Raw genomic sequence first — 20,092 nt, 5'->3', positions numbered from 1 at the left:
TAGAAAGGACAACATGCTTGATTTACTATACCAGCTTTTGAAGAAAAAAAATCAAGCTTTAACCAAATTTGAATGATTTCCATTATCTTAAACAACTACCTAGAATAGGTTGAAAGATTACCAACAAACTAAGGAAACCATTTATGATTATTATTATTTAGTTTTTTTTCAAGTTTCAATTATTTTTATAAAATATTGCTAATTAACTAATTCTTAGAGTGTCGCACGGATTTTGCTCAAAGTTTTTTCTTTTAAAAAATGGTGGCGTACTCCCTCCGTTTCTTTTTTTAGTATACTTTGCGTATGCGATTCGCCTGAAGTCAAACACCGAAAAGTTCGGCCAAATCTTTACTAAAACACATCAACATCTATACAATGCTAAAGTCGCACATTATGAAAATTAATTGCATGGTGCATCTAAAGATACTGGTCTCGTATTATAAAGGTTGATATTTTTTTCTATAAAGTTGGCATCAGACAAATCTTAAACGCGGAGTAAAGAGAAACAGAGGGATGGTTTGAAATGGGCGGAACCTTCGAGCCGTATTTTGTCACATGAGGAGCAAAATCCATGACAAACGCTTCCTCACACTACTACTCGTAGCAAGGTTGAAGAAGAGAAGGTGGATGCAGTTGACGGCTCCAGCGTTCCAGGGCTCCTCCTCCCTCAGTGCAAGTCAGAGGAGTTGAGCTGAGAGGCGAGGGCGGCCGTCCACGTGCCGGCCTCCGGTTCGCGCCCGCGCCAAGCAGCGGCCGGCAGGCGGGGCCCACAAAATCCACATCCCCGGGCTCCTCCGGAGAGGAGAAAAGATATGCGGATCCAGCGCCAGCGCGCGGCTTTTGATTTACGGTGATCTCTTTCTGGCCCCACCAGCGGCGCTCCCCGCCTCCATTTCCTCCACGTCACCCGCCCCCTCCCCCGATATCTACTCCTCCGCCCCCCCCTCGCTTCCCGCACACACATCACACACACGGCCTGCTCGTCCATCGATCTCTCCCCCTCTGCTCGGCTCGGCTCCAGTCCCCGCCGCCGCCGTCCATGGCCGCGGCCCCTCCCGCGTCCTCGTCATCCTCCTCCTCCACCTGACCGGCAGCGCAGCGCGACAACGCGAGGTGAGCTCCCGCCGGTCTGTCACCCATGCACTCTGTTTCCGCTCGATTGGGGATCGAATCATCCGTTCAACCTCTGTGTGGATCCAGGGCATGCTCCTTCGCTCATTCCAGGCTCTCCCTCTAGCTAATAATATGTGCTCGGAAATCGCTGGAGATTAACCGGCTCGCCGCCTTGTCTGCTACTGCCCCCCTTTTAGCCGCCGGCCGCTCCGCTCCATTCGAGGACACGATTCATTCCCGCCGCAGTCTCAATCCCTTGCTCTTCTCTCTGTGTCTTTTTGCGTTTTGTTTCTTGATTTGCTTCGGTGGCCCGCCGCCCCGCCGCGCCGTCGACGAACGCACGCCCGCCGGATGCGACCGAGGTTCGATTGTTATTCACGGCAGCGTACTGCTGGTTGTGCTATGCGCGCCTCCTCCTCCCTCCCCGTCCACCACCAAACGACCCCAACGTGTTTCCTCTTGGAGCCAGGCCGCCTCCTCCTAGCGCCATGGACCGTCATCACCACCACCACCAGCAGCAGCAGCAGCAGCCGCCGTCGCCGCAGGAGGAGCATGCCGCGCAGCCGCGCTGCTGGGAGGAGTTCCTGCACAGGAAGACCATCAGGGTGCTGCTCGTGGAGACCGACGACTCCACCCGGCAGGTCGTCACCGCCCTGCTCCGCCACTGCATGTACCAAGGTGCTTACCCATACTCTGTCTCAGCTACTACCAGTGTTAATTTGCACAGGCTCGGTCGTCATGGAGGTACTGAATTTGGGCGTTGGTTGTGTGTCATGTTTCAGTTATCCCTGCTGAAAATGGCCACCAGGCGTGGGCGTATCTTCAGGACATGCAGAGCAACATCGACCTTGTTCTGACAGAGGTCTTCATGCACGGTGGCCTGTCCGGGATCGACCTGCTCGGCAGGATCATGAACCACGAGGTCTGCAAGGACATCCCCGTCATCAGTAAGCACCTCGATCCACCCCACCTCGGCGCTAAAATGTTTCAGTATCAGGTTCATTTGCTTCAGTGCTGCTGCGTGCATAGATTTATATGTTCTTGGTTTCCAGTGATGTCGTCGCACGATTCGATGGGCACGGTCCTCAGTTGCCTGTCAAATGGTGCTGCCGACTTCTTGGCCAAGCCGATACGTAAGAACGAGCTTAAGAACCTCTGGGCGCATGTGTGGAGACGCTCTCACAGCGTAAGTTACTATCTCTGATGGTGTCTGTTCTGTTCTTCCACAGTAGTAGTATGTATCATCATTCAGAAATACTGCTGCCGCTGCTTCTGCTTCAGTTCCTAGTTTCACTTGTGTCCTTGCAGCTTACTAGTGCATCCTTTTCTGGGTCAACGTGTGTGATTATTATACTAAAGCTAAGTTGTTTTCTTGGAACTCAGTCCAGTGGCAGTGGTAGTGGAAGTGCCATTCAGACTCAGAAGTGTACCAAATCAAAGAGCGGCGACGATTCCAACAACAACAGCAATAATCGCAACGACGACGCCAGCATGGGGCTCAATGCAAGGGATGGCAGCGATAATGGCAGTGGCACTCAGGTATGAGATTTTTATGTTTTTTTTTTGTGTGTGTACTTAAGGTATACTACTATCTGTGATATTTTCAGACAAGACTGAACAGAACAATTATTAGGATAAGGAAGCTAGATAAAACTGAATGGAACTAACTGCTTCTCCTAGTGCACTAGAGGCCAATTTGTCCATATGGCGAACTAATTATCTGTGACTAGAACATGACTTACTCTCTTCGTTACCTAACGGGCTTAGACAAGTCTGACTTGCATGTGTATTTTATTCTAGTGTAGTAGTAGTCTTTGCTTAAAATGTACTGGGAAACTGCCAGACACTGGAAACTGTTGGATAGTAAGATTTGAAACACATGCTAGTTGTTTGGACTTTGGATAAATTTGAAATAACCGTTGTAAGCAGAATACTTACATCTGTGAGAAGTATCTGCATCTGAACTAGTTTTCTCATCAATTTATTTTAAGGCGCAGAGCTCATGGACAAAGCGTGCCGTTGAGATCGACAGTCCACAGGACATGTCTCCAGATCAGTCAATTGATCCGCCTGATAGCACTTGCGCGCATGTGAGCCACCTGAAGTCAGAGATATGCAGCAACAGATTAAGAGGTACAGATAACAAAAAATGCCAGAAACCAAAAGAAACTAATGGTATGGTATGCTCAAGTGCTCAACCAGCTCACTGTGCAACTGAACCAAAGGCTGCTTGTTCCATTTTGTATTGACTAAATTCGATTATGTTTTCCAGGTGATGAGTTCAAAGGGAAGGAGTTGGAGATAGGTGCCCCTGGTAATTTGAACACAGATGATCAGTCCTCCCCGAACGAGAGTTCGGTCAAACCAACTGATGGACGGTGTGAGTATCTGCCACAGAACAACTCCAATGATACAGTTATGGAAAATTCAGATGAGCCAATTGTTCGAGCTGCTGACCTGATTGGTTCGATGGCCAAAAACATGGACGCCCAACAGGCAGCTAGAGCCATAGATGCTCCTAACTGCTCGTCACAAGTGCCGGAAGGTAAAGACGCCGACCGTGAGAACGCCATGCCATATCTTGAGCTGAGCCTAAAGAGGTCGAGATCGACCGCAGACGGCGCGGATGCTGCGATCCAGGAGGAACGGAGGAACGTTGTGAGACGGTCGGACCTCTCGGCATTCACGAGGTGCAAAGCATAATATCAGTGTCCTTTGCGAATCCTTAAATCATCCATATGTTGCATACTAACCGTTTTCATTCTTTGCAAGGTACAATACGTGCGCGGTCTCCAATCAAGGCGGCGCAGGGTTCGTCGGGAGCTGCTCGCCCAACGGCAACAGCTCCGAGGCCGCGAAAACGGACGCCGCTCAGATGAAGCAAGGCTCCAACGGCAGCAGCAACAACAACGACATGGGCTCCACCACCAAGAGCGTGGTCACCAAGCCCGCCGGTGGAAATAATAAGGTCTCGCCAATCAACGGCAACACGCACACCTCGGCGTTCCATCGTGTGCAGCCATGGACGCCGGCAACAGCAGCAGGGAAAGACAAGGCTGATGAAACGAGCAAGAAGAATGCAGCAACCGCAGCCGCAGCAGCGAAAGACATGAGTGGTGAAGCACAGAGCAAACACCCCTGCGCAGCGGCCCATGACGCGAATGGTGGATCGGCAGGAGGCACTGCTCAGTCCAGTTTGGTCAATCCATCGGGTCCGGTTGAAGGTCATGCTGCCAACTATGGTAGCAACTCTGGCAGTAATAACAACACCAATAATGGGAGCACCGCAGCTACTGCTGCTGGTGCTGCTGCTGCTGTACATGCTGAGACCGGTGGCATCGACAAAAGAAGCAACATGATGCACATGAAACGGGAGCGCCGGGTGGCCGCCGTGAACAAGTTCAGAGAGAAGAGAAAAGAGAGGAACTTCGGGAAGAAGGTACTGGGTTTTTCCGAAAGCCGATTCCGTCTGTTCTCTGTTCTTCATTTCATTCTTCTGATAGGGTTTTGTTCGTGATGGCTGATGAAAAATGGGTGACTCATTTTGCAGGTGCGTTACCAGAGCCGGAAGAGACTGGCGGAGCAGCGCCCGCGGGTGCGCGGGCAGTTCGTGCGGCAGCCGCCACCGCCGGCTGCCGTGGAGAGATAACCTCCCGCCACACACCTAGCTATACCTAGTACATAATACTCCCTCTGTAAACTAATATAAGAGTGTTTAGATCACTATTTTAGTATTCTAAACGCTCTTATATTAGTTTACGGAGGGAGTACTATTTAGACAGCTGATTCTTGTGTCTTTGGCCATGGATCATTCAGAGACGGTCCTCATGCATCTCGTCTCATCTCCTGGAAGAAGAAGAATAACAAGCTACTCCTCCTCCCGCCTGCCTTAGCTACCTACCATAGAACATGCCGGCGGAGGAGGACGACCGTAGAGTGCATAGTAGAAGTGCGGAGTCGGTCGATCAGACAGGCTCCCGAGCGCTAAGTAGTAAGTAATCAATTAATGTCTGAACCTGTATAACGGCATGAGTGAGTATTCGATAAAGCCTTTTACTTTCGCGTTCCGTTCACAGCGGCTATCCCAACCGCTCGCGAGCGCGTGTGGATCCACACCAGCCGGACCCGCAGCCCATGTGGCAATTCTCTCCGACCCCACCTCACATCTTTTCCTAAACCAATACGCCAGGAATACAGAGACCATTCCTACCATACGTATTCAGATACGAGCGGCGGCCCATACCTGTGCTGTGGAAACGACCCCACCCTGTGGGAGGAGCAAACCATTCAAAATTTGAACAGCTCCCAGTTCCTGACTAGAGCTCCGAGATTTCGGAGAGAATTCCGCAAAAGATCTCCCGTCCGGCGATGGATACGCCGCCGCCACGGATGGTCCTCGCGCCTGGATCGTTCACCCAACTACTTCTAAGGTATGCTCAAACCCATTGGCAATCCATTCAAATCTTTGTTCCTCAACGATTCATCTCACATGCCCTCCGGCGGACAGCTTCTCCTCCATCCCTTCCCAAGATCCAAATCTCTGTTGGACCCAGCAAGAAGAACAAGAGTATGTGGGAGAGACAGAATGGACGGAGGGCGGAAACCATTGCGGGGGCGGCATCGACACCGAGGATCAATTTCAGTCCTCTCCCACCATACCAGATCCAACTTCCCCCATCTATGAGGCCGACGGCGAGGTGAATTGTGAGAACGACGATGCCAAGCTCCGCTCGCCAACGCCAGAGCTCGATGGATACACTTGGTCAGGAGATGAATGCTTGGAGTCGCCGCTGTCAGAGCAAACCAACAAGCCAAACCTGGTTCAGTCAGACCAATCTCGTCCTGACCAATGTCCATGGAAGAGAAGGTAACCACATCTGCCGCTTAGGTCTCCATGTTCTTTTCCTTTGCATCCTGTTGAATGCTTTGTGTTTACCGATTACAAGGAGTTGCATACTGCACTAACTTATCAGCGATTACAGTCAACATGGTGGTTTTTTCAGTGAAAGAAACTGTGTCTATATGCAACTCCAATCACTGCAATATTTACATTGCAGTAGAGGAAGCTGGGACTGAATCTGTTTTTTGGACTTTGGATTCTAATCTGGGTTACATACTGAACTTTTTGGTCTGAACCATTTGTAGCTTGTGTGCATATCTCGTTAATCATATAACATTGAGCAGCCATAAAGTTCAGAACTCCATGAACTGGTAACTGCTGTATGTGCAGTATGGTTAGTTTTACATGCGAGGAATTATGGGTTGTGACAGCTTTTTATGGTCATCTAGGACTCCAAATAGCTCTGCAAAAATCATATTGAAACTTAGTCTTTCATGAAAATGCAGATAAGATTCGCCACATAACTCAGTCTTTCCCTGAGAAGTTTACTTTCATTTCTGTCAGGATACGTCGTGGGAAAATACCAGATCAGCGGCAGCCTAAACAGGGAAGGGTCTGTGCGCTTGAAAAAGCAATGCGTGAATTTGTTCAAAGGAAGTCTGGACAAGTTGTCGCCCCTGAGATTGGAAGAGAGTTCGACTCACTTGCGGAGGCATTTGAATTTTATAATCTTTATTCTTGGGAGATTGGGTTTGGCATCAGATATGGTCAATCTAGGGCAAATGCAAAGAAGAGCAGAACCGTTCAGGACATCGTTTGCGGCTGTGCGGTGAGTATAGACAGCATCAAGTGATTCTTTGGATGACATGCTTCTTAGCCACTAAAAATACTAATGTTGCGCTACCGTTATAATTTCAGGGAAGGCCAAAGAAAGAAAACACAAAGTCAGTAGCCTGCAACTGCCAAGCCTTGATCAGGCTACACCGCACAGCCGACAATGGATGGTATATACATGATTTTAGATCTGAACACAACCACCATTTGTCCTCATCGTGTGGCGAGAAACTACATTGGCCATCACACAGGAACATTGACACACACACAAAAGATATTGTCAAGCACTTGAGGAGCAACAACATTGGGATAACCAAGGTTTTTTGTGTCATCGCAAGCTTCTTTGGATCAATGGAGAGTGTACCATTCAACAAGAGAGCTCTCAAGTACATGTGCAAGAGGATGAACCAAGAAACTGCAGATGATGACATAAGGAAAACGGTTCAGCTCTTCTCTGAACTTAAGAAGAATGACCCAATGTTTGCTGACAGTGTTCTTGTCGACAGCAAGATTCAGGCTCTTATGTGGACAAATGGAAGGAGTAGATACCAATACAAAATGTTTGGCGATGCAATCACATTCGACACAACATATCGTACAAACCAGTACGATATGCCATTCGGACTATTTGTTGGGGTCAACCATCATTTCCAGAGCATAATATTAGGAGGCGTTATGATGAGGAACGAGAAGCAAGAATCATTCGAGTGGGTATTCAAGGAATTTGTGTCATTAATGGGAGGTAAAGCACCGGTAACTATCCTAACAGGTAAATAATTGGAGCCTCCTAATGCATTTCAAAACATGTAATTTATCTTGTACCTTCATTATCACGTACTGACCATAAAATTCCTATCAGACCAATGCCGTGCCATGGAGTTGGCTATTGCTGAAGTATTGCCTGGAACGAAGCACCGGTGGTGCAAATGGCATGTGCTGCGTCGTGCAAAGGAATCCCTTGGCTCTGTATACACACAGAACAAAGATTTCAGGGATGAACTACACAAGATATTGGAATATATGCTCACTGTAGAAGAGTTCGAAGCAGCTTGGGCAAAGTTGATTCAAAAGTATGGTCTTCAGGAACACCCAATGTTGACACAGATATACGAGCTCCGACAGAAATGGGCAAAGCCATATTTTGCAGGTGTATTCTGCGCGAGGATGACAAGCACCCAACGGTCAGAGAGCGCTAACCACATGTTGAAGAATTTTGTACCTGCTGGTGCCTCAATGCACATGTTTGTTAGGAACTACCAGAAACTTCAGTTTGACCGTGATTCAGAAGAAAATTTTGCTGAGAAGAAAAGCCACTTGGTGTGTTTAATGGCCTTAACTGTACTAAATACTAAGTACTTAGCTTACTTTTTCTAACTGTTGGGACAAACAATTCTGACTATAATTTTCGTTGTTCTTAATATAGGTGAGCACAGTGCTCAAGACCGGTTTGCCTATGGAGAGGCATGCTGCGAAGGTTTACACACCTGCGCTGTTCAAACAGTTCCAAGAAGCATGCTTCAAATCTGCATCCTACTACGTCGAGAACACTCTGGTCATAAACGATACATATTGTGTCACACACCTTTTTGCAGAGCGGAGAGAGAGCTGGTCAAAAACATCTTACAATGTCAAAGTGCATCAACCTGAGAATATCTTCAAATGCGAGTGTGGAATGTATGAGCATATGGGTTTGCTCTGCTGCCATGCGATCCGGGTAAAATGTTTTCCTTAAAAGGTTATGTTAGAATTTGAAGACCATTACTGAATCTGTTTAAAACGTGCTAACTAATGTTTCAGGTAATGGCACACTTGAAATTCACGAAGATACCAGAAGAGCACATCATGAGGAGGTGGACTAAAAACGCATGTGAAGATTTACCTGAGCACTTGAAAATATATAAGGGACACAGCCCTATCCTGGAATCAACTACCTTCAGGCATACAACACTTTACACAACAGCTCTTGATATTGTAAGGATGGGTGACAGCAACCCTGAGGCCTTCGACCTTGCAATGGTAAGGCTGTCAGATGCAAGGGATGATCTCAAAGAAAAAGCAACTGAGAAAGATGGCAAAGGACTAGAGGATATACTAGGTAAAGAAAACATTGATATCAACGGGGTTGATGCAGGCGACATTAATCTCAAATCATCAATGAGGATAGAATCTCGCAAGAGAGATCGTGGGCGACCTACCAACGCAAGATCTAGGCCAGGCTATGAAGTGAGCAATCCAAGAACCAAGTTTTGTAAAACTTGCAGGGGAAAGGGACACAACTCTGGGAAGTGCCCAACAAATGACGGATCAAACAAGAAGCAGAGGAAAGAACCAAAGTGCGGGAAGTGTGGCGTACTTGGACACATCAGGACACAATGCAACAGAACATTTGAATCGTGGTTTAGATGAGTAGCTTAACAAATCAAAGCACTTCGGACATAAACTCAATGTCCTGATGTGTATTGGAAATGTAATGATGATCCTTGAATTCCATATCTTTTTAAACAGACTGCTTGTCAGTGTGACAGCGTGTTATGTGACAGATGTTTCATTATTATGTTTGGAAATCTGATTAAGTAGATGGAACAAACACAGCTGAAACTAAATGATTGTGCAAAATACAAGTTCTTCCGTTCTGTTCTATGATCGGAAACAACATGAATTGCTACTACTGCTGCTACAATCTATTAAACAATGTTCACACTAGGTGTAGATGAGATATAACACAATGACTCATGGTCATGCACACACTTTCTACAAGATATGTCTTCTGAATCCATCAAAAAACTATTTTAAGGTATAGGCGCTTATGACCTCCCTCTTTATGCCTTGTAATAATGACTCCTCTGGAATTACAACCTCGCCACACACACCAAGAAATCCGATGACCTCACCAAGCCGCCCGCCAACTAGCCGGGAGCACCAACCGGTCTAGCAGACCCTTGGGGGTGCACCGCATGCTCACGCTATAGAATCCATCGACATCTTCTTTCGCATTCCCATCTTTAGGAGCAATCGATACACTGATCTTCGATGGATTAAATTATTTTGTGGATTGGATTTCACTTGCCCGTCTATGTTTCCCTTGCGTGTGCTTGGTATAGGTGTTCTATAAATGTTTCACTGTATTATTATGTATTCTCTTTTAGTTTTTTTATATGTATAGAGGTGGAATAGAATAACCTGCTTGATGGGTAATGATCATACGCCTGTAATGCACTTTTTTTCACTTAAATGAATTTTGTAATTCATAGATATTGCAATACTTTATATTAAAAATAAGACAACCAATTTACTTGCTAATTTCAATCCGATTATACAAATCGTAAATTCTTATTGTTCAAGTCAAAATTTCAAGTCTCTTAGTTCACGCTTTCTCGCAAATGGGTTAAAATAGATTATTATTTTCTATCATATTAGAGCTTTCCTCTTTTTTACATGTCAATGAATATTCTAATGGGAATGGAATTTCATAGTATTTTTTTATGGAAAAAAATCATAGTATTGAAAGAGAATAGGTCGCAATTCAGATTGCAAATTACATAAAGCCCATCAAGTTCCAAAACCTTTAAAGCACCAATATCAAATAGAGCCATACGCACATCCTTGGCAAAATAAGGGGCTAGTAGAGCATTGTTCCTTTCGTCAGAAACCCTCCTACAAACAAGGGATATGACATCCTGATTTTGATTCTAAAACTCCTTAGTGTATCTCTCTATCCCAGTATCCTCGCGACTAACACCTTAGTCACTATACCTGCCACACGATGTTGGATACCGTAATATTGAGTGGGCCCAGAGTGTATCTCTCCATTGCCGAAGGGTCAAATCTCAGCCTTGACATATTGTGTACCGCATAATATTTCCATTCCACCTCCAGCGAGGTAGCTATCTAATCCGAGTGGGAGCCGGAGCTAAAAGGCCATCCACTCGCTTCGATCAAGTTTCTTCTCTTTCTCTACTGGCTACACGGCTGCAAGCCGTGTCATCCCCGTTTCGGACGTAGTCTTAGCGAGTAGCGAGGCCTTGCCGGGGCCGCCACTTCCAATTTACACCTAATCCCTCCCATTCATATTATGTGTTGCTCAAACAGATATATTAGATGTATTTTAGTGCTAGACATATTCATTTGAGCAACTAATAATACTAGTAAAACGCCCGTGCGTTGCCACGGGATTTTGGAAAAATTTAAGATGCTACTCACGGAGCTAACATAACCAAGAATAAAGCCGTCTCAACTAAATCACATCTTTTTCTTGACAATCAGCTAACACACATCATACTATCATACTATCGAAACCTTCCCCGTCATCGGCTATCAGTTGGCCATTCATAAGATGGCGGCGGGCGCGGGCGCTAGACTTGGTCATCTACGACGTTGCGGCAGCCGAAGATCGAGTTGGACATGGGGGTGTAAGGAGGGAAACAAGCACGCAAGGAGCAGCGGCATTGCGACGGGCAGTCGTGCCACGGCCTTTACCTTTTCCCGGGCAACAGCCAGAGGCCACCATGCTCCTCGGCTCTCCCTCCTCTCTTCCATGCCTGGCAACAAGATGGGCGAGATAGAGAGGAGGCAACCAAGATGTTTTTCTATATGGCGACCAAGATGCTTTTGTTTACTCGTGCCACGGATTCCTTACAGCCCCACCCTCGAGCGAAAAATTATCTCTTCTTTCCAAATTTATCTTCTTTTGCTTCTTGGTTTTTCATTATTCTCGTCAAATAAGAATTGCATTGCTATATAACCTCGTCAAACTAATAGCATACACTTTTATGGATCCACTAATATGAGTTCATCATTATTTCGTTACTAAAAAGGATGGAACTCTAAAATGTTAAATAGCATGCTACACCAAATAATGTGAACTGATTGTATAATCAAACAATTTAATTCAAAATTATAAGATCTTAGGCATTTAATTACAAAACCAATGTGTTTGTGTTGAATGTTATGTTTGATCACTTTTGCAACCAAGTTCTTCTTGATATATGTACACCAGTTTTAAAGCAAATGTAGAGTAGCAGAAACAACCATTTCTCCCTTTTTCCTTCTTCTAGAAATCCAGTAATAGACTAATGATATAGACTGCTCTGTGTTCTTTAGATGTAGGGTCCTCCTTGATTATGATGTAGGGTCTCGTTGGGCCATCGAAGCCCCTCCGTCGTCACTCCCTCCCCCATAACTACATCCTCCTCCTTGAGTCACCGCGCCAACCCAATCCCGTGTTAGTCTGAGCGCCCGACAGTTCCCGAGCGTTACTCACCCGGCCTCATGATGCGCGACTCCGTCACCAGCATGCCCTTGCACCACCTCATGCATGCCTCCTTCACCGACCAACAGCGGCCACGGACGAGGTCAACATGCACTAAGCCCTTGACCACCGCTGTGTGTGCTGCTCTCCCTGCAATAGTGTATCAATTTTCAAAATGGTGTATCAATTAGCTCCGGTGTTCTACTTATGGCTGAAAAAATTGTCTTTGATTTTTTATTTTGACCCGATTGAAATTAAGTGGTTGCAATGAAAAAGGAAATTGAATTAGATTACTTCACTATCATACTATTAGTTCTTCTCCAAAAAAATCGTTGACAACAACAACTAACGGTAATGGATACATTTCCACTTCAAACATGTCTTTACTTGCCCGAGGTTGATGTAGAGGTCCTTGACGTCGCTCTTGAGCTCCTGGTTGCCATTCTCGAGGTCAAAGAACACCTACAGAGATATTAACCACCACAACCATTTCAAATCTTGACAAACCAAAATGAAAGAGCAATCCTATATATAGGAAAAAAAACACATGAATGGCACAAAACCGGCGACGATTCCTTGTTATAGAAACTAATATGCGCACTCATTTTCTATTTGGATCATATTTTGTTGAACAAATTGTTGCTTCAGTTCAGTACCAGTGCCACATCGATGTGTTTCACCTGATCAGTAGTACTACAGGGTCTATCTTTGTGCAAAAAACTATAACGATGCTACGAACTTGTCGCTCTGCACCGGCTCAAAGGGCAACATGTTCCTGTCGAGGTCTGGTCCCCGGCCAGCCATTGCATGTGGAGCTGTCGCAGCTCCCAGCCGACGCCGTCCAGGTGGAGCGTTGGGGACTCCCAGCCGTAGCCGGCCGCTTGATTTAGATGAGTTGATCCAGGTCCAACGCCGCTCCGACCTCCTCTTTGATGGGCTCCATGCCCTTATTGATGTGCCCATGCCAGTCTAAGGAGGCTGGGAGCTCAGTTATTGCCTGAATTACATGCCTGCTCAAAAATTTAAAAACAGCTTGGCTAAAATCTCATATCACTTTCAGAATAAAACTTGATGAAACAGAGTTATGATAACAAAACCATGCGATGAACCAGGATTTTTGATAAATAAAATCAAAAGTACATGTTTTACTCCAACAAGGTATACTACTACTATGTTGGCGCACTTAATTTGGAGCACACATAGAGCTTAATGGACTCGTTATCCGTGAATTTTTCCGCACTTAAAGGTCGACCTGAAGTGAAAATATCATGTTCCATAATATTCAAAGGAACTTTTACAAATGCATGTGGCGCATTTATGGTCATGCGAAATCAATCTCCTGATAGAGGCACTTTATCCATCTACCTTCTGCGCTTTATATGTCAAATGTATAGAATTTTCTCGAGTACTTCGCTAATGCATGTGGTGCACTTAATTATATGACAAGCAGTGCTTATTCACGTTTCGCATTTTATATATGGCTTAGCAAATGAAATTTTTCACTTAGGGTAGGAGAAGTTATTCATGGCCGCTACGCACTTCATATGTCATACATAGAGAACTTTTTCGTGCGTACACAGGATCTTGAGTACTACGCTAATGCATGTGGTGCACTTAATTAAATGACACGAAGTGCTTATTCACCTTTTTGTCATTTCGGATTGAAACATTGTCAATGAACGTTGTGCACTTGAGATGCCAACCGAAAGAACTTTACTGCCGTTCATACCATTTTTTGTAGTACTGTTCATGAAGAGGGAGGCGCACCTAATATATAATTCACTAAGAACTTCTCAACGTCGGTTGGGACGACAATAGAATTTTTAGGTTTCAAAAAGGACTTAGAAAAGAACCTCAACATTTATGTTTGAAACATCATTCACGGACGTTCCGCGCCCGAGTTGCCGAACATACAAAACTTTAACAACGTCCATATGAATCTTAGTACTTTACTAGGAGGAATGACGCACTTAAGTTAGACAACACGTAGTGCTTAATGTAAACTTATTAGTGCATGACTTCGCACTTAGAGGTCGACCAGGGAGGACTTACCAAAGAACCTCATCATTTATATTGCACTCGAGTTGCAAAACAGAAATAACTTTAACAACATCCATACGAATCTCAGTACTTTACTATAAAGAATGGCACACTTAATTTGGAGCACACGTAGGGCTTAATAAGTTGTCTGTGCATTCTTCCGCACTTAGAGGTCGACCAGAACTAAAAATACCGTATTCCATAATATAACAAGGAACTTTTACAATTGCGTGTTGCGCATTTGACGTCATGCAAAATCCATCGCCTAATAGAGAAACTTTATCCATCTAGCTTTCACATTTTATATGTCAAACCTATAGAACTATCCCGAGCGTACATAACTTCTTACGTACTTTGCTAATGCATGTGGTGCACCATAATATTCCAAGGAACTTTTACAAATGCGTGTGGCGCATTTGAGGTCATGTGAACTCCATCGCCTGAGAGAGACACTTTATACATCTACCTTCCACACTTTATATATCAAAAATATAGAAATTTTTGCGAGTGTACGAAACTTCTTGAGTACTTCGTGTCGTGGTTCTAAGCCTGACAGTAGAGTGGGGGTAGGTATGGAGAGGCAAGGTCCTAGCTATGGAGAAGTTGTAAACACAAGGGATGTACGAGTTCAGGCCCTTCTCGGAAGAAGTAAAAGCCCTACGTCTCGGAGCCCAGAGGCGGTCGAGTGGATTATGTGTATATGAGTTACAAGGTGCCGAACCCCTCTACCTGTGGAGGGGGGTGGCTTATATAGAGTGCGCCAGGACCCCAGCCAGCCCACGTAGGAGAGGGTTTAAGGTGAGTTAAGTGTGGGGCGTTACTGGTAACGCCCCACATAAAGTGTCTTTACTATCATAAAGTCTACTTAATTACAGGCTGTTGCAGTGCAGAGTGCCTCTTGACTTTCTGGTGGTCGAGTGAGTCTTCGTGGTCGAGTCCTTCAAGTCAGTCGAGTGAGTCCCTCGTTGGTCGACTGGAAGGTGACCTCTTCTAAGGGTGTCTTTGGGCAGGGTACTTAGACCAGGTCTGTGACCCTACCCTAGGTACATGACCCCATCATTAGCCCCCGAATGGATTGAGGCTTCGAGTGAGGAAGGAGTTGATGTTATTTCCGATTAACTTTTGCACACTGGTCGTGCGTTGTTCTGGACCAAAGAATCTCTTCGTTGATAGTGACCAACTTGTCTTCAGTCGACTCGATCCATTCTCTTCTTTCGTCGAGTGATCTTTGGAGCTTTGACGATTTCCGAGCGACGGATCGCAGGAAATCCCGCGTCTGACAGACCGGTCTGCCGTTCGCGGATTCCGCAGGATGCGAAATTTGGGGAAGCGCGCGAAGCGGAGCGGACCGCGGCGTTCGGATGGGACGGGACATAGACGCCTCGATCCCCGTGCCGCTTTCTTCGCCACGTATCCCGCCTGCATAACTGTTCCTGGATATGATTAGATCGACCGGGCCTACCTGTCATCCACTCGGAAGGGACCTTATAAATGCGCCCGGCGAGGGTTTTTTTTGTACAGTGCCTTAGCATTCTCTTTCTCTGCTCCCTTCGTCTCCGCCCGACGCGCTCGCTCTCGCCTCCGCCCAACCTCTCCTCGCGCGTCTCGCCGGCAACCATGGCCAAGGAGAAGACGGCGGCGCTGGAACGCGCGAAGAAGTCGTCGGCGACGGAGAAGGCGAAGGGGAGATCCACCAGCCGCGGCGGGTCTTCGTCTAGATCCCGCCTGCCGAAGGGCTGGGTCCAAGGAGATTGGATCCAGTCGACCATCACGGAGAAAGACCTCCTCGACATGGCCAACGAGGGCCTGATCCCCCATGGAGCTGCGAGGCTTCCGGGGAAGGAGTGGCAGCCCCAGCCAGAAGAGGGTGAGTGCGTGCTCCTGGCCACCCATGTCGATCGTGGATTTTCTTTGCCGCCGAGTATTTTCTTCCGTGGTTTCTTGAACTTCTTTGGAGCGCAGCTCCACCACTTTACCCCAAATTCTATCGCCTATCTTGCCGCATTCGTGTCCATGTGTGAGGGTTTTCTGGGCTGTCGGCCGCACTGGGGCTTGTTCAAGCATATATTCACGTGTCGCTCTCAGACCGTGAAGAAGGCGAGCCCAGGTGACGAAAGAACCCGAGTCGTCCAAATGTGTGGGGGCCTGGGGATCCAGGTGAGGAATAAGAGCACCTTCCCAGCTATGACTTTTCCCGAGTCAGTCAGAGGCTGGCAGTCGACCTGGTTCTACTGCCAGGATCAGTCGACACCGGGGCAGTCGAGTGGACTCCCTCAGTTTACCATGGACCGAGTGAACAAGCCCTCGTCTCTGAAGTTGATTCCGGAGGAGAAAGCTGACGTGAAGATGTTGATGGAGCGCGTGGTACAGTTGGTTCGGGAGGGAGTGACGGGCATGGATCTCCTGGAGGTTTTCCTTAGGCGTCGTATCCAGCCCCTTCAGTTCCGGAGCCACTGCATGTGGTTGTATTGTGGGACTGAAGACGAGACTCGAGTCCATCCAGAAGCAGTCGACGATGTCACTCTGGAAAGATGGATGGCCGCCATTACCGGAAACAAGGATAACCCACGCGGAGCCAGAAGGATTCCTCCACTCGACCACAACAGTGATCCAAACAAGGTATGCCTGCTCTGCTCTCCACTGTGTTCTTGTCATATTCATTTCTGTTTATTCTGCCAATTGGTCGATTGATCCTTGTCTTGATGTCTATCAGGCCCTCACCGAGTTGTACTCGATGCCCAATGGAGCACAGGCTCCGACTGAGGAGGGTGAGGCAAGTGGGGGCGAGAGCCAGGAGGAGGAGGAATGGGACTCAGACGTTGCTGAGGATGATGATGACGATGACGGTGATGAAGATGACGCTGAAGACGAGGAAGAAGAGGAGGAGGAGGTCGTACCACCGCGCTCAGAAAGGTGGTCGAAGCTTGTCCACGACCCTTCGACTGAACGTGGCAAGGGGGTTGCGACCGTTGCACAGTCGACCAAGCGCCCCCGGACCACCTCTCCGGCGCCGACTGAAAAGGCGCCGAAGCAGCCCCGGGCGGCTCCGTCGAAGCAGACCAAGCTCCTGCCGAAGATGAAGGTGTCCATCCCCACCATATCAGGGTAATCATGGTGCTTAAGTCTTCTTATTTTGTGTGAACTTTGTCTCTGGTCGACGCTGAAGTTAGTCGACTGATTCTTTGGAGTTGCAGTGCTGCTACTTCTGAGACCTCAGCCCGGGCTGATGACCATGAGATGGAGGACGCAGCCACCTCAAAACCAGGTACAATATTCTTAACGCCGTTTTTAGTCGACTGACTCATGATCTCTGATCCTGATTCTTCCCTGTAGCTCCACCCAATGCTGTTATCACTCTCCCTGATGATGATGAGGATGAGGAACTGCTGAAGCGCAGAAGGAGTAGGAAAGCGTCCGCCAGCAGGGTGCCCCAGGATGTAACGGCGCCTGAGATTGTGATTGCGGAGGAAGAGAACACCACTCGACACACTGTGTCCTTCGCAGATCCACTGACGAGTGCTCAGCAGCCCTCCCTCTTCACGACGCACCACGTCCCAGAGGACCAAGCTGGCGCCGCGAAGGAGGCGATACGCCAGGCAGGGATCATGATGGAGCAGTTAAGGACCATCCGGGATGCGAGCCAGGCAGCTTACGACGCCAGTTCCGCCCTTCAAAGCAATGTTCAGGTCAGTCGACCACCGCCTGTTTTGTTAGGATATGCTATCAAAAACTTTTCTTTCTAGAATTTATAGTAGTCACCCACTGGGTGTGTCGATTCAGACTTCGTGTTAGCGGGGGCACGCTGAGTGCACCCGCTGGGTGTAGTCCCCAAGGCTAAGGTCGACTGCTGGCAGTCGGCCTTAGGCTTTATAATTTCAGGCTTTCCGTCATTCGACTATGTCGTATGGATTTCGCAAACTGGTCGACTGGTCGACTTTGTCTTCAATAGGATTAGTGGGGGCACGCTGAGTGCACCCACTGGGTGTAGTCTCCAAGGCTAAGGTCGACTGCTGGCAGTCGGCTTTAGGTTTTATAATTTCAGTCTTTGCGTCATTCGACTATATCGAATGGATTTCACAAACCGGTGGGGGCACGCTGAGTGCACCCACTGGGTGTAGTCCCCGAGACTGTGGTCGACTGCTTGCAGTCGATTACAGTCTTAAAGAATACATCTCTCTCTTCTCTTTTTTTTGAGGTCGACTGGTCGACTCTATCTTCAATAGGATTAGTGGGGGCACGCTGAGTGCACCCACTGGGTGTAGTCCCCGAGACTACGGTCGAATGCTTGTATTTGGCTGTAGTCTTAGAAACGTGTGATTTTTTCCTTTTTCACTCGGAAGTGAATTATTTTTGACATCTAGTCGATTGGTTCTTCATAGAACTCCTGTGATCTTGTGGCTCGCTACTCTGAGCTGGAAAACAAGCACACTCAACTCGAGCTGAACTTGAAGCTGGTTCAGGAGAAGCTGACGAAGGCAAAGGAGGAGACCGAAGGTATGTTTGGTGAGACCCTGACGACTGCGTTTCCCCTTGTTTGTTTCAAAATCTGATCTTGCTGTAACTTGCAGGTAAGGTAAGGGAGGCCCAACAGAAGAAAGACCTTGAACTAGCTGAGAAGATCAAGCTTGCTGACGAGAAGTTAGCTTCAGTCACCAAGCTTGAACAAGACAATACCAATCTGAAAGCTGCTCTTGGGATCGCCAACAAGGAGGTCAGTCGACTGAAAACTGATAAAGCTGCCCTGACCGACCAAGTCAGTAAGTTGACTGGGAAGAAAAATGATCTGGAGGCCTTCCTGAGTGGTCTTGCCAAGAAGCTGTTTCTTATGCTTGAAGGTAAACCTCTATGCTCGGCAATCATCTCCAATCGTGGTTTTTCCATTCGACCATTCCCTTGACTCAGTGATCGTCCTTGCAGAATTTTGCCAAAACTTTGAAGAAGAAACTAGCCGGCTGGAGCCAAACCTCGACCCCGTCAATTCTCCGGTGAACGACGAAGTTGCCATGGATGTTTTCCGACTGGAGTCCCGTGTTGCAGCTGTCGTGGACTATCTCGCAAGGCTGAAGGTCGCCACATCTCGCATCGACTCGACGCTCTGGCCCGGGGAGACACTTCAGAATGACCTTGAGTTGCTGATGGCTCGCTTGAACACGATCCCTGGTCGAGTGCAGGAATGGAAGAAGTCCTCGGCTCGGTGCGGTGCAGATGTTGCTCTGTGTCTGGCCCGAGTCCACTGCAAAGATGCGCGAGAAGAGAAGCTGGCGGCCCTCCGGGTGGCCAACACCAAGAAACACGACTTCAGGTCCTTTATGGAAACTTTCCTTGCGGCTGCCACTCAGATCGCAGACGGAATTGATCTTGATGAGTTTGTTGCACCTTCCAGCCCTCCACGGGAGGGGTAAAAAACTTCTTCTAAGCTCGACGCTTTAAATTTGCCTCGGAATGCCGAGTGGAATTGTAACCGATAAACCTTAACGGGCTTAACGCCTGAGCACTTTCGGTTCCTTTAGATATCGATTCGAACTTGAATTTGGTGCTTGAATATGATTGCTTTTGGCTCGAAATGTCTTTTGCAGGTTCAAAGCAGGGCGCCTTTACTGCAATCGACTTATTCCTTAGTCCACTTAGGCGAGCACTGGGCTGCGGCTAAGCCTCCGAGTGGAAGTCCGGCTTACCACTCGGTAGGATTTCGATAACTTAGGCGAGTACTTGGACTGCAGCTAAGCCTCCGAGTGAGAGGTTTGCTCTTCACTCGGTAGGATTTTTTACAAACTTAGGCGAGCACAGGGCTGCAGCTAAGCCTCCGAGTGAGAGGTTTGCTCTTCACTCGGTAGGATTTTTATAACTTAGGCGAGTGCTTGGACTACAGCTAAGCCTCCGAGTGAGAGGTTTGCTCTTCACTCGGTAGGATTTCGATAACTTAGGCGAGTTCTTGGACTGCAGCTAAGCCTCCGAGTGAGAGGTTTGCTCTTCACTCGGTAGGATTTTTTACAAACTTAGGCGAGCACAGGGATGCA

The 20,092-nt window shown here is 47.4% G+C and overlaps 2 protein-coding genes across 8 annotated transcripts; both read left to right on the top strand.

The window, feature by feature from the left end:
• The first annotated feature begins 946 nt into the window (after nucleotides 1–946).
• LOC119353100 (two-component response regulator-like PRR37) lies at nucleotides 947–5,186 on the top strand. 7 transcript variants are annotated; one of them, XM_037619688.1, is made up of 12 exons: nucleotides 947–1,113; nucleotides 1,201–1,475; nucleotides 1,583–1,791; nucleotides 1,896–2,060; nucleotides 2,166–2,299; nucleotides 2,497–2,652; nucleotides 3,105–3,288; nucleotides 3,386–3,658; nucleotides 3,731–3,803; nucleotides 3,886–4,552; nucleotides 4,664–4,798; nucleotides 4,882–5,186. In XM_037619688.1, the coding sequence occupies exons 2-11, from the start codon at nucleotides 1,465–1,467 to the stop codon at nucleotides 4,760–4,762; spliced, it is 1,971 nt and encodes a 656-aa protein (XP_037475585.1). In that variant the 5' UTR covers nucleotides 947–1,113; nucleotides 1,201–1,464; the 3' UTR covers nucleotides 4,763–4,798; nucleotides 4,882–5,186. The 7 variants fall into 7 exon arrangements, with proteins under 7 accessions (XP_037475585.1, XP_037475580.1, XP_037475581.1 ...); XM_037619683.1 differs by having other exon boundaries at nucleotides 1,311–1,475; nucleotides 3,386–3,803; XM_037619684.1 differs by having other exon boundaries at nucleotides 3,111–3,288; nucleotides 3,386–3,803.
• LOC119353099 (protein FAR1-RELATED SEQUENCE 5-like) lies at nucleotides 4,981–9,338 on the top strand. The gene is made up of 8 exons (XM_037619680.1): nucleotides 4,981–5,104; nucleotides 5,190–5,543; nucleotides 5,621–5,980; nucleotides 6,518–6,782; nucleotides 6,872–7,556; nucleotides 7,647–8,104; nucleotides 8,211–8,501; nucleotides 8,585–9,338. Exons 2-8 carry the CDS (start codon nucleotides 5,482–5,484, stop codon nucleotides 9,191–9,193), a joined length of 2,730 nt encoding a protein of 909 aa, XP_037475577.1. The 5' UTR covers nucleotides 4,981–5,104; nucleotides 5,190–5,481; the 3' UTR covers nucleotides 9,194–9,338.
• Nucleotides 9,339–20,092: the final 10,754 nt, after the last annotated feature.

The sequence above is a fragment of the Triticum dicoccoides genome, chromosome 2A (genome assembly GCF_002162155.2).
Source record: "Triticum dicoccoides isolate Atlit2015 ecotype Zavitan chromosome 2A, WEW_v2.0, whole genome shotgun sequence".
Lineage (NCBI taxonomy): Eukaryota > Viridiplantae > Streptophyta > Magnoliopsida > Poales > Poaceae > Triticum > Triticum dicoccoides.
Note: the sequence above shows the minus strand (reverse complement) of the source record. Positions and strands in the feature narration are given on the sequence as shown.